At 31.8% G+C, this 14,607-nt stretch overlaps 2 protein-coding genes across 2 annotated transcripts in view; both read right to left on the bottom strand.

Annotated features, from left to right (window-relative positions):
* Window positions 1-3,359: 3,359 nt before the first annotated feature.
* The window catches only part of LOC124360767 (testicular acid phosphatase homolog), a 28,678-nt gene continuing 17,430 nt past the window's right edge, over window positions 3,360-14,607 (bottom strand). The window contains exon 7 of the mRNA XM_046814646.1: window positions 3,360-3,523. Coding sequence (XP_046670602.1) covers window positions 3,459-3,523 — 65 coding nt within the window. The 3' untranslated portion in view covers window positions 3,360-3,458. The remainder of the gene's footprint in view (window positions 3,524-14,607) is intronic.
* On the bottom strand, window positions 4,874-13,256 carry LOC124360768 (lysosomal acid phosphatase-like). Its single transcript, XM_046814647.1, has 6 exons — window positions 13,014-13,256; window positions 11,937-12,041; window positions 10,556-10,795; window positions 7,236-7,448; window positions 6,392-6,519; window positions 4,874-5,003 (listed from the first exon to the last, which is right to left on the bottom strand). The coding sequence occupies exons 1-6, from the start codon at window positions 13,185-13,187 to the stop codon at window positions 5,000-5,002; spliced, it is 864 nt and encodes a 287-aa protein (XP_046670603.1). The 5' UTR covers window positions 13,188-13,256; the 3' UTR covers window positions 4,874-4,999.

Raw genomic sequence — 14,607 nt, 5'->3', positions numbered from 1 at the left:
GACTGTCAACATCAAGAGAGTTTCGTGGTCTCTTTCAGAACAAAAAAATTGCTTTGATTTTCAGTAAAACCTTCTAGACAGCACCATCGAAAGGGTTGGGTGGGAGATCAATAGAATTTTTCCTTAGGCCATTAGAAACATATGTTTCTGGTTTAAATTTTCTAGGATATTTCTGTTAAATTTTATTGAATTCACAGGCTGAGGGACAGACAGATGATTTTCCCTTTGATCCCTTGATCCCAGAATTAATAAATTTCTTTATCAAAGCTGTTCTAACAATAATTATCAAAGACAGGGACGATCGACGATACGATTCCATAAATTAAGACCTTTTCGGATCCTAAATAACAAGTGTTAAAACCTTGTCGGATCCTACATAATAAGAAATAATACTAACAAGTACTGCATTAAGACCTTTACGGATCCTTAATAACAACTATTAAGACTAACGAGTATTAAGACCTTTGTCGGATCCTAAATATCGAGTATGAAGGCAAAAATTATTTCAGTAAGGGGACCTTGTGGTTTATAAAATATTTTAATCAATCATTCCTATACATTTCAAATAAATAATAAATGTTGCATACTGACAGAGAAATGTGCCTTTCAATATTTTGAGCCTAATTTAATTTTGAGACCTATTTTACATCATATAGTAATACACTCATTATATACATATGAAAAATTTTGAAATCCTGTTTTATAGAATAAAAGTAACTATTATTTTTTAAATCAGGCTAGCAGTAGATTATTTTAATTATAGCAGGTTTTACGAATTCAATCCAAATCATAAACATTTAGTACTTGATATTACACAAACAGTTAGCACAAATATCAAATTTTATAACCAGCATACCTTTTGGTACTCACACAACAGTAAAGATTTTTAAATATCTCTTAAATTAGTGTCGCAAAGAAACTAATAACTCTACTTTTTATTTCGTGAGGGTTTTTGACAATAAAGCTGTCTTCATCACACACCTCACATAGGGTTTGTGATCCTAAATTAAGTGACATTTACAGATTAAGTAATCAATACAAGCTCTATCTTCAAGTTAAAAGAAAAATATTCAATACTATATCAGACAAAAATCTTTGACCACCTGTATTTTATGAAAGATCGAGTTAAGGTTTACTAATGAACCGAATAAACAATATCAGGAACTAGTGATAGCAATAAATTTATATAAATTAAGTGACATTTACAAATTAAGTAATCAATACAAGCTCTATCTTCAAGTTAAAAGAAAAATATTCAATACTATATCAGAAAAAAATCTTTGACCACCTGTATTTTATGAAAGATTGAGTCAAGGTTTACTAATGAACCGAATAAACAATAGCAGGAACTAGTGATAGCAATAAATTTATATAAATTAAGTGACATTTACAAATTAAGTAATCAATACAAGCTCTATCTTCAAGTTAAAAGAAAAATATTCAATACTATATCAGACAAAAATCTTTGACCACCTGTATTTTATGAAAGATTGAGTCAAGGTTTACTAATGAACCGAATAAACAATAGCAGGAACTAGTGATAGCAATAAATTTATATAAATTAAGTGACATTTACAAATTAAGTAATCAATACAAGCTCTATCTTCAAGTTAAAAGAAAAATATTCAATACTATATCAGACAAAAATCTTTGACCACCTGTATTTTATGAAAGATTGAGTAAAGGTTTACTAATGAACCGAATAAACAATAGCAGGAACTAGTGATAGCAATAAATTTATATAAATTAAGTGATAACAATATATGTATAACATTTTTATAACATTGTATACATATTATTCAAAAATATTGAATGTACCTAAACAGATATATTAACAATAGGACTTTGTGTGTGTGTTTCATATTAAACAAAAGCCCTAACCACTAATGATACACTTATAAATAATGTCTGAAGTAAAATTAAATACCTTAGAGATTATGAAACATTTTAAACTACATACAATAATAATAATAGGACTACCATTGGTTCATTCGACATTGACTGTGGTAACGAATTTTAAATAAAAAAATAGCGTATCATTTAAAGCCGAAGTACAATTGAAAAGAATGCGAAAAGAATGCCAATACCATGTTTTACCTAAAACAATACTGATTAGGCTATATTGTTCCGGAAACAAGTTTAGTTTAATTAACTCGTAAATTTAACGCTCGTTATAATTAAAAAAACTTATGATGTAAGAAAACTATGTGAGACATGTATTTAATGCCAAAAATGACAGCCTAATCTTAATATATTTATGACTAAATAAGCTGATTTTTAAATCCGATCGTACACATTACTGGATTTATAGACCCAGTATATCCAGTACGTACTTTCATGTTGGTTCTATATATTAAGAATGTCTTATACAAATTCATTTATCGCTCAGACAAAGAAAATGTTACTGCACACATTATATAGCACAATTTAATATTTTTAATATAAAATTTTTTATACATTTCGGGCAATACCGTATTAAAAAATAGGTTTTAAACAACTTCATAACGATATTATCAGTTTTTTTATGCAATACTACCCATTTTGAAAAACTCCATGAGCATATTCTTTTTAAATGGCATTTCAAAGAATCCTGAAATAAATAATCGATAAGTTACTATCAAGTCACTGGAGGAAATTGCAATCTCTTGATCCGTTTTAAATTTAAGTTTAAAGATTGAGCCCTGAAGTCGGAAAGTGAAATTGTTTTCTATAATTATCTTCAAATTTCTCGAATATTTAATGATATTTTACTCGGTCGCTCCAACGATTCTAGTAAGTATTGAACTATTTTAGCCCATTGTGGAGAAATCCAAAGTCTAAATGGAGATTAAATTCGAAGCCCTTAGCTTTCAACACACTTACGATGTATTAAATGTCGCATTTACTGTAGTTGATTACAGTCCCAATGCTACATATGAACCATATTTAGCATTTTCTGCATGCAATATGACATTTGCAAAGTGAATCTGACATATTAATAGTAACAAACATATACTACTTGTATATCTTCTTTAAATGTCTATAATTATTAAATACATTATTCTTGACTTTAAAAGGTGATTAAAAACGCATTTATTACATATTTATTAATCCAAAAAGGAAGTTTGCAAGACCAGTATGGCGGATCCCGGGGGGATTTTCGAAATAGGGTTAAGCCTATATGTTAACTATACCCTATAAGATTGTCCATGTAAAATTTCAGTACAATCGGTCTATTGTTTATTACGTGATTAAATAACACACGCACGCGAGCGCACGCACGCCTATCCATCCACACGTAAACGCACTCTTACCATTATATTTGTATATAATAGTATATATTCTCAATTAATTTAAAACTGTTGGTTATCAGCTGAGATTAGTATTGGTTATCAATACTTTGGCACTCTTTCTCCCAATCTGTGATGTTGGTGTATTTCTCAGTGATGTTCGACAGCAGATGAAAGTCACAGGGAGAGTCACAGCCGGGGATGTTGATGTCTAGGGGTTCCAAGTCTGGAGAGGCTCCGTCTATGTACAATACCTGGAGTAATAAATCAAAAAGTAAAGTACAGGGAAAAACTTTCTGACTTTAATTGACAGTTAACAATTGTTCGTACTTATCATATTGTACGTTTACGATTTATTTCTATTTTCATTTTTTTTTCATCTAAGGATTTAGTGATCTTTTCTTTTTATATATATCTATCGGATATTTTTCTCAATTTCAAAGGATCGATCATTTTTAATTAAATCTCTTGTTGATTAGATTCAATCGCTGTAGTGAAAATAGAACTGATACAAAATATAATAAGATTTTAATATTACTTAACGATGGGAAACATCCGGAAAAATCCTGTTTCCTTCACAATCCTTCTATCGTCAAAAATAAACTTCAAACGTAGAATAAACCAATTGTTCTAGGTATTTTTCAGCCTTGAGTATTATGCACTAAGTATCCCTTTTAACTATACACATGAAGTTTGAAGGGAGGCTTTATATGGTTAAAATGATTTTTTTTTAATCTATGTTTCTAATTTTAACTGTATTTATCCTAAAGTAACTTTCTAAGTTCGGTTATTGAAAATCCTCAGGTATAAAATTATAAACTCTATGTAATTCTGCGTAATATAAAACTTTAAATGGCTGCTAGTTAAGAAACTGCTACATTGAAGACAATGTAGTTAATATTTTCATTTCATTGTTTTTGTTCCATCAGAATTTTTAAACTAAGTGAAACTAACCTTAAATACCATGCAATGGTTTGTCACGTGGGAATAATTTAGGTTATATGATGATATGCAGATTTAATAGTTGTTGAAAAACTATCGATACATCACTGGACTTTTTAAAAACCTCTGAATTATATCTAACACAATAATAATATTTAGTTTAAGAAATAGTTTGTTACAGTACATATAGTGTTCAGGTGTTATGTTTTCGAAAATAAGTTATGCCATATTAATACAAAATCAAAACCCCTTTTTGATACGTCTGAGATTTTACGAGGTTAAAGTTATCCCCGCTTGCAAACGGCAACAGTAATTTCTTTCAACTAAAGTACTACTATTTTATTTCAATCATCATATAGAGAGGAGCTAACCTTTTAGAAGTCAATTTTGAACATCCAGCAAGGAAATTAGACAGAATAATAGTCTATTATGCATTGAAAAAAGCGATCTGAAGAAGGTTATACAACCACGGGTAGCATTTATCAAAGTGAAAGAAAAAGTGAAAAAATTAAGTTCTGTCACATACATTTTTTTTTAAACTATTTTTAAATTAGTCATTTATTACCTGAACGTAGAAACTGTCAGTTTTTAGGTTTTTATGGAGTTCAAGAATCAAGGCAGATCCCGTCCGGGTGTTGAGGCGGCCAGATGGATCTTGGGCCAATCCCAGAACACCTTGTAACCCCAAGAGGGTGAAATCATGCCCGGAGAAGTAAAACATCCTCCTGTCTGGGCGTAGGGTACCCTCGATCTTTGCTTTCATCAGACTTAAAACCACCTTAAAATATTCACCTGAAATAAGAAGATCGCGTTTTTTTTAATGAGAAGTACAGTCATGTTTATGTCACGTACCCAAGATCAAAGGATTTGATTAAATGCGAATGTTCAGTTCAGATCCATGCAGCTTACGCTTAGTGCAGCAACTGAAGTATGGGACTCTGTCACATACTTGACTCCTGGGATCTGGGCAGATGTGACGGTTCCTTCACCGTGCATTGGTATTCTCTTTATCTGGATTACACTGGATGGTTTCTAGGAAGCCTAATATACCGTTTTTGTATTCTAGATGTATATAATGTTAAAATTATGCAGGGAATACATATTGACCTTATTCATAACCTACTTTTTTATTCCTTCAGATCCGCATAGACTCGATATTTAAGGAGTAAGACTGAGGTTTGTTTTTTCATAGAAACATGCTAGATATATTTTTTGCAGCTACATGATAGATTAGTTATCCACGTAAGGAATAGATCGGTTTGTTTTCTACAAAATTAGAGAGGACTTGTACCCCCGAAAAATTGGTAAAATATGACCCTCTTTACTCTTACCGATGGTAATATGGCTGATTCTGTCAACACAATATTGCCTATTAAACGTCTAATATGAGGCTGAGATTATTTTCACCACGAATTTACTCAATAAAACTTGGCTATCTTTCTAGGACTTCGGAAAGTTGTTGTAGTTTTTATTGTGGTTGCAACCCCATTGCAGTCCTTATAAAATTTCGTTTTATGCTAGCCATCTCTACTTGGTTCGATGGCTAGAAATTCGATGGAGTTAAATTTGCACTGTGTAGAAAACTATGTAAATTAATGGAAGGAATAAATATATATTATATTCTATTTTATGCATGATTGACCTTCACGAAAATACTATAGTTTTTTATTTACGTTATGAGCCATATATATGCCAAAATTCAACTTTATAGGATATCGGGAAGTTGGAGAGCTAACGTTGAGTGAGTGAGGGCTTTGCCTTATATATATATATATATATATATATATATATATATATATGTGTGTGTGTGTGTGTGTGTGTGTGTGTGTGTGTGTGTGTGTGTGTGTGTGTGTGTGTGTGTGTGTGTGTGTGTGTGTGTGTGTGTGTGTGTGTGTGTGTGTGTGTGTTGGATAAAAAGGTAAAATTTTACATATGTAAGTGTAAAATTATAATGACTGAAATAAAAATCAATATTCAAAATGTATTTTTAGTTTTTTGTTTTAGTATTTATTTTTTGTAGTTAATGTTAGTTTATTTTTATATTTTAGTTAATGTGAATTTAATCAGTTGTGAAACGTCTTTTATTTGTGATAAATGCAATAAAAAAATAAATAACTTGTGATAAAACTGTCACTCCCAAAAGTAATTTTACGACAAATATCATTTCAGTATATTATTACCCTCTGCATATCTTATCTGAGTGTCCGAGCCCACTGAAGATGCCCTCAGAAGTTGATCGGCCAAGAAGGTTAAGGGTTGTGGGTAGATTTTGTCCGTCCAAGAGGGAAGAGGAAAGTCCTTCCTCAATCTGTTGGCGAATAAGTTGTAAAATTAACATATGATGCTAAAATATACAAATGAACATGTAAGCTATAGTCGCCATGTTAATATAATTAACAATTATCTGGTTTTTAAAATGATGTATTCAAATATTGTTAGTAAAAAGTTATGAATATATTCTTACTGTAGCTTAATAAAACTTCAAAAACCATTAAAATCATTAAACATATGTAATATCGTAACGTATGTGTATTTACTGGGGAAAATGCTCAAAATGAAGCTATTTTGCTGTTATAATTTAGCTGTTTTGGTGGAATTACTGCAAGATTTTAAAAAATTTCGTTTTCGACTCAGCCAATACCGTCTCGCATGATTGGCCCAAATTTATAACTATTTTGGAATACATCCGAAATCCACGTAACTAACTTTGGAAACGACCAAAATTGCCTGCGATTAATCTCTGCAAAACTCAGCAGAGCCTATGTATTTGTTTTTATAAATATATTATTATCTGTTCAAGTTAGTTAATTATTTTCATACAGACTTACTACTGTGTAAACAGACTCTCACATTGTGCAAATGGCCATCCAAATTGATTCGGTGCTGTTGAATGACTCTGCAAGATCAATTGAGGTATATGGTCTAACAAATATATATATATATATATATGAATAAAAAGGAAGTTTTCGGTTAGAATGCCTCTATTACTGTACTCTCATTGTCTATATTTCTTACAGAACCTACCGCTGTATAAACAGACTCCCAAATTGTGAAAATGGCCATCCAAATTGATTCGGTGCTGTTGAATGACTCTGCAAGGTCAATTCCTGTGTATGGTCCAACAAATTCAAGGAATTCGGTAATATTTTCCTTATATTCATCTCTGAATCGCCCCACAGCCTCGCTCGAAGCTGCTTGAAATATCGGACACTCTTGAGACCCTATCATGTACGCAATCTGAAAAATATATCACCCTACTTTATTATGAATATTTAAAACACGATACAACTGTAATTTAAATATTACAAGGTCACATTACATTTCTAGAGATTGTAAAGCAATCATAAGCACAGTACATACTGCACATGTACACAGGAGTGCACAATTTTTTGGCAATCGATTTAGACAAAGGTGTTATAAAGGCTGTTTTTGTTATATCTTTATAACCATTTGGTGTACGACAATATTTAACGATGGAAATTTAAAAATCAACTAAGATAGTGGTTTTCCTTATAGGAGTTCTGCAATACCCAATTATTTTGATTTATACCAAAATTACTATTGACTTTATTTACATTTTCAGCAAATATATGAATTAGAAAGAGAATAAATAATGAGAGGGACAGTGGTATCTCAAGTACCGAATCCGTTACACACCTGCTTTGGTGAACCCAGTTTGTTATTCCCCATTTTTAAGGTCTGAATTCTATAATAACTCTGGATTTGAAGACCCCTAGATCTGGTATTTTTTAATTTTATTTGTAAATGAAATGTATATAATTTAAATTACTTATCTTTAAGATCAGATCATAAACAAACATATTTAAAATTTAATATTTCATTCAAACTCGGATGTAACATTGAATGAAATTCAGATAGAGGCTTTAAACTGTACTTTCAATATATTAATTGAAACAAACTCTCCAATAATATAAAGTTTTTTTTATTTTGGTGAGGCCTTTCGTACTCAATGAGTACATCTTCGGACTCACACAACTGAATGAAAGTAATAATAACAATAGTAACATAAACAATTTTGTACTAAATAAAAACATATGTCATTAAAAATACAAAGAGGTAATATTCTATGACAGCACAGTATGTTATATGTATATATAAACACAAAAATAAAAACTTTATATTATTGGAGAGTTTGTTTAAATTAATATATCATTTCCAATAAAACAAGAGCTTCAAGAATGTACTTTCAATATTGAACTTTCATATGTTTTATCACTTACATTTTATCCAGATAGTTATTTTTTATTTTAGACCTGTGAGAATAATGGAAAGTTAAAAAATCTGAAAACACTTGAGATTTAATTAATTTAAAATAAAGAAAGTTTTTAGGCATAATTTATGGTTTAAGTTACCTATCATTAAGTTAATTTAAGCTTAGTTAAAAATCAAATAATCAAAACTAAGTATTTAGGAAGCTGAATAATTGTAGAACGGCGCGCTATTGTGTAAGGTTACACTAAAACTTGGGCAAAAACTTCATATTACGAGCGTACTTGTCGTACATTAATTAATGTTTATTCACTTTTGTTGATTTTCTAAATGGTTTTATCCAATAAGACTTACAAGATAGAGAATTTTATATTTTTGTTATGTAAAAATACACGTGGTAACATATTTTACACCAAATAATTATTGGAGAGTTATTTGAGGCTTCTAATTACTTTATATTATTTACATGTGTCATTCTAATGTAAAAATTAATAACAATTATTGTATCTAATACATTATTTACAATAGCGTTAGCTTTTAACGTGTGAACTACAATCCTCAGAATCCATTAATTCTTCAGTATTTATCAATTCTCAAGTATGGATATATGCATTTACCGCGAAGGATAGCTAATGATATAACATTTCTTTGGAAAACAGCTTAATTCACTGTCCATTCTATTATTTTTCATTTGGCCAAATAAATAAGTAATATTATGTTGAACTCCCGTTTTATTTTACTCAATTTTATTTTTATTTTATTTATTCTACGATTTTATCATTGCAATCTAGATTACTTAGAAGATAAATGAAAAATATTCAATATCGCTAAATCCAATAAATAGACATGTACCAACATCAAACTCTATGTTCCTCATATAGAAATGAAGCTCATGGAAAATTGTATAGGTCCTATCATTTTACTACTTTTAGACTTCTGTATTTAGTAAGTAAATAATCGTCACTTGGCATTTTGACCACTTTGCTTCGGTAACAACCACTGAATACAGTTGAAAATGTTTAAATGGATAAAGCAGTAAGTAAATAATCGTCACTTGGCATTTTGACCACTTTGCTTCGGTAACAACCACTGAATACAGTTGAAAATGTTTAAATGGAATAAAGCAGTAAGTAAATAATCGTCACTTGGCATTTTGACCACTTTGCTTCGGTAACAACCACTGAATACAGTTGAAAATGTTTAAATGGATAAAGCAGTAAGTAAATAATCGTCACTTGGCATTTTGACCACTTTGCTTCGGTAACAACCACTGAATACAGTTGAAAATGTTTAAATGGATAAAGCAGTAAGTAAATAATCGTCACTTGGCATTTTGACCACTTTGCTTCGGTAACAACCACTGAATACAGTTGAAAATGTTTAAATGGATAAAGCAGTAAGTAAATAATCGTCACTTGGCATTTTGACCACTTTGCTTCGGTAACAACCACTGAATACAGTTGAAAATGTTTAAATGGATAAAGCAGTAAGTAAATAATCGTCACTTGGCATTTTGACCACTTTGCTTCGGTAACAACCACTGAATACAGTTGAAAATGTTTAAATGGATAAAGCAGTAAGTAAATAATCGTCACTTGGCATTTTGACCACTTTGCTTCGGTAACAACCACTGAATACAGTTGAAAATGTTTAAATGGATAAAGCAGTAAGTAAATAATCGTCACTTGGCATTTTGACCACTTTGCTTCGGTAACAACCACTGAATACAGTTGAAAATGTTTAAATGGATAAAGCAGTAAGTAAATAATCGTCACTTGGCATTTTGACCACTTTGCTTCGGTAACAACCACTGAATACAGTTGAAAATGTTTAAATGGATAAAGCAGTTCCACTCGAGAAGACTTACAAATGATTAACTATCTCAACAATATAGGTAAAAGAGCTTTTAAAGATGGGCTTGCAAAGCTCTACGATAGTCTACAATAATGAAGTATCTCACCGCCTTTCTTGTAATTTTTAGAATAACCCTAAATGACCATTTAATATTTTAACTCAATAAACAGGACTGTACAATATTTCAGCATTAACTGATGTATAAAAAATAGGAACTTTTAACTCGCAATAAAAAACTGTGCTTGCTATTGAATACTTACATTGTAGTGATCCTTGTAGGTAGGGTATATCGGCACAGAATTCCAGGGAAAATATGTGTTATACAAATGTAGATCACGAGAAGGAAACAACCCCGCTAGAAACAGACTCGCGCTCATCATGGTCCGTTCAAGCAGAGTGGTGTTGGCTTGGAAGTCCTTGGGGCTGTATATTTCTTCCAGAAACCCATCGTACAACGAACGAAATTTCTTTCCAAGTGTGTACATTTGCAAGTGACCTTTCTGAAAGTAAAATCACTAAATAATCGTCTACCATCTAAAACTGTTTGTTCTAAAATGTGATTCAGAGTTCCCCAAAAGTTGAATTCTGGATGGTATATGCCTTCCAGTTGAACCTACACCGGGTACAACAAAAACCGATGTGTTACATCTGAGCAACTCTATGGATCTCTAGGAGTGGTACAGGTATGATCACTCACCGCAGATGTCGAGGTGTTAGGGTGCAGGGGTGGCTTGATAGGTGTTATCTACTACGGAGGATGACTGCTGGCCATGGTGGCGCACCTTTAGTTTCCAATGCTATTGATAGACACGTAGGAGTGCTTTCCCCTGCATCATTTCACAGAATAAGATGTAACGGAGATGATATTCCTCATTTCAAATGCAACATGGCTGTAATATATCCCCCTATCCCTCCTCATAGGATCTGGACAGTACACAACCATTACCACCAACTTACCCATCCTGAATTCTGTCACTCCGGAAGTAAGTGCAAAGATCCTTTTAGGACTAGATGGAATGAGAGGTTATCTCAAGTGATGGACGAAACAACCAAAACATTTGGTTAAGCCACCGTGTTCTGGGACTCTGCCAGGTTTAAGAATGAAATCAATTTTACAATGTGATTTAGCTGCATTTAGCTCCATTTCCTCTTCCTCTTAGTGCAGCGTCTGAAATCTGAAACCCTCAGGGACTAGACTCCTTTTGCGTTTCGCGACCAAGTTCTATCTAGTTTCTAAGTAGCCATCCTGTTGATGTTAAAACGCCCTGCTGCTCGTCTCTTATGTCTAGACTCGATGCAAAGACTCAGATAAAAACCTGGGGTTAAAAAACTTCTTTTTTAACTTTTTTCGGGTTAAAAAACTTCTTCATCGCCGACTTTTTTATCTATTCCGACGTGGACCTTAGGATTCCAGGAGTAACTGAGTGTCACATTTCAGACGCTGCACTGAGCTGAAAGTACTTAACTCATAATTCACATTGTATCAACCCTTTTCACCATACCAAATGCAAAAATTCATACACTTCTTCAATAACTTACCTGTTAGGATATGAAATGTTGATCCCTATGAAAGACTTTGAGTAGTGCAAGGATTGGAAGCAAAAACACTATTTGTAATTTAATATTCAAGATCAGACTTACATCTGTTAGTTCCGCCCAACCGTTGGGCCAGTAAGTGGTATCCTGAGGCTGGAATGGGCTGGTTGGGTAGGCAAACCCAGGTCCTCTGCTTCCGTGTCGAGTGAACTAGAAATATCACCAGGTGATATAGAAGTTTATGTGGCTGAGCGTGGGGTTGTAGTAAAATACGCACTACTTTTTAAACGAGTGGTACTTATTTATTCTACTTATAAGAAATTTCATTTTCTATTACGCACTACCTTGTCTTTTCCTGGCTTTACTACGAGGATTTGTGTGCGACTACCATAATAAGCTACTGTATATAAAAGAAGGAAATCCAAACAAAATTGGAGAGTATTCTAAAAGTTGTAATACTGAAACAAATCTATGAGTACACTACTTGTAAGTTGTCGCTCAATTCAAAAAGATATTAATTTGTAACATAACAAATGTTAGTACCATTTATGTATACAAAAAGTCTCAAGATTTTGGGAAACAAAATAATTTAACTCTTAGATTACTTGGTTATACCATTATGAAAGGACATGATTGCTATTCCTTTAGTTCACCAATGTATTAGGAAAATACAAGAATATTTTAGAAGATATTTATAGGAAACATAAAAAATAAACATATACGAGAGCGTATCATAGGACAATAAAGGACGTAAAAAGGAAGAAGGGGGGGGACAGACTACTCTTTTACTCGCTGACCCTAAAATCTCCCTTGGAAGTTCAAGGAAACTTTGTACAAATATCGAGGATCTTTTTATAAAAGTTCGGCATTTTGCAAACTATTACGTATTTCTTATAATTTTTAGTTTATTTTTTTGTAGGTTAAATGGTAAATTCAAACACAGAGATGCAGTAAAAGTTGGATAATTTGAATATTTTTATTCGAGGTTTTGTGCAGTCGGAGATTTTCATGCAGTCCCTTAACATCCCTATACATTAACTAAAGATATGTTAGATAATTCGAATTGTTTTGATTCTTGAGATTTGAGTTATTCATCTTTAACTAATTAAGCTTTTTAAGAAGCTTTCAACTGGAAAATTCTAAGATACGATTAAAGTTTAAACAAAATTATGCAATGCTCACCACAATAACAAGTTGCAACGTTGCTGAGGTTCGTGTCCCTGTTGTGTTGGTAGGACTGGTTGGTGTTGAGTTGAAAACATCTTTATCCACTGGAAAAGACTCGCTTGTTTGCTTATGAGCCACTGCCAGCACCGCCACCGCCACAGTTGAAAAGAAGTATGACCCTCTTGACATATTAGGACTAAATGCACTTGTATTTTCACAAACGATCCAAAAGGATACAACTGCCAGGAAATTGAAAACTTGCATTTAGCTTTATCTATATCTTAACTTACAAAAAATATCTTGATAAATTGCAACGTAACCTACTATAGACTTAATTAGTTGGGTAACTATCAAAACTGATAATTGCAGATAAACGTGCCAGGTTTACCATTTAGTATAATAATTGAAACCTTTAGAAAACCGGTTAAATAATCATGCAGTGCCTCTATGACTGCAAATAACACTATTATGTCGATTTAATTATACAGTATGAGCGCATTGCAATTGTCCTCTTGGTATGTACCTAAAAGATTTGCTCATTCTTGCCTTTTTTGGACGAGGTAAATTGTTATTTAGCCATTGTTTACTCTAAAGTTTTGTTTAGAGTCGTACTAAAAAAATCCAATTTCGTCACCATTTATAACGTGAAACCCAGTATCTCTTTGAATTCTTCCAAAAATATCTAAAAATATTTCCATTCTTTATTTCTTCCTGTTCAACAGTTAGATTTTTGAACCGACTTTGCACAAACCTTTATCATTTTTAATCCTTCTGTAAAAACTTTAAGTAGGCCTACAGTATTGTGGTTTAAATCAAGTTGTTCAATATCATTTTTGTAGTCAGTCGTTGACCATTACCCCAAATCTCAGATTTTTATAAAATTTTTATTTTTTTGTCACGATAACAGTCTTCCACAGCAAGGTTCATCCTGAACCGTACATCTAAAAGTTATTTTAGCCTGAAAAAGATCCACAAAATTTCACTAATCAAATTTTATACAATTATTTGAAATGTTTGTGTACAAACAAAGAGTTTCTTGAGTGTGCAATTGTGTCGCAGGCTGACAATTTGAAATACCTGGGAATCTTGCTGGATAGGGAAATAAACTTGAAAAACACGTAGACATGGTAAAGGAAAAACTGGATATTATCTTAAGAACCTTTTATTTTCTGCAGAATATGTGTACAGAGAAAGTTGTAAGAATGTTATTTTTTCATTGGTAAACAGTAGATTGGAATACGGATTATTACGGAACCTATGAAACAAATTTAAACCCTCTTTTAATGCAACAAAAGATTAGTTAAAATCGATCGATTACTTAAAAGAAAGTGTAAATACGAGCCATCCTTTATCCATTGTTTATAAGTTAAAAACATTTTCCAATAACATATTTGTTTGTGTATAAGGTTTTAAAAATGTTTTATGTCACTAGTGATAATTTGCCAGTATTAATTGATATTTACAAAATTTAATTAAGGCACAAAGACAAAATACCAGTTCCAAAACCCAAATTAACCATTTTTAGAAACAGTTATTATTTTCTGGGACCGAAAATGTTTCATACAATACCAAAAGAAATATATGATTCAAAAATATACACATTTTTTCG

This window comes from Homalodisca vitripennis, chromosome 4 (genome assembly GCF_021130785.1).
Source record: "Homalodisca vitripennis isolate AUS2020 chromosome 4, UT_GWSS_2.1, whole genome shotgun sequence".
Taxonomy (NCBI): Eukaryota; Metazoa; Arthropoda; class Insecta; order Hemiptera; family Cicadellidae; genus Homalodisca; species Homalodisca vitripennis.
Note: the sequence above shows the minus strand (reverse complement) of the source record. Positions and strands in the feature narration are given on the sequence as shown.

Coding starts and splice junctions, on each gene's coding strand:
- LOC124360768 (XM_046814647.1), bottom strand. CDS start 13,187: ATGTCAAGAGGGTCATACTTCTTTTCAACTGTGGCGGTGGCGGTGCTG. Junction 10,796..11,936: donor GTTGGGCGGAACTAACAGAT/GTAAGTCTGATC, acceptor TTTTACTTTCAG/AAAGGTCACTTGCAAATGTA. Junction 7,449..10,555: donor CCTACAAGGATCACTACAAT/GTAAGTATTCAA, acceptor TATATTTTTCAG/ATTGCGTACATGATAGGGTC.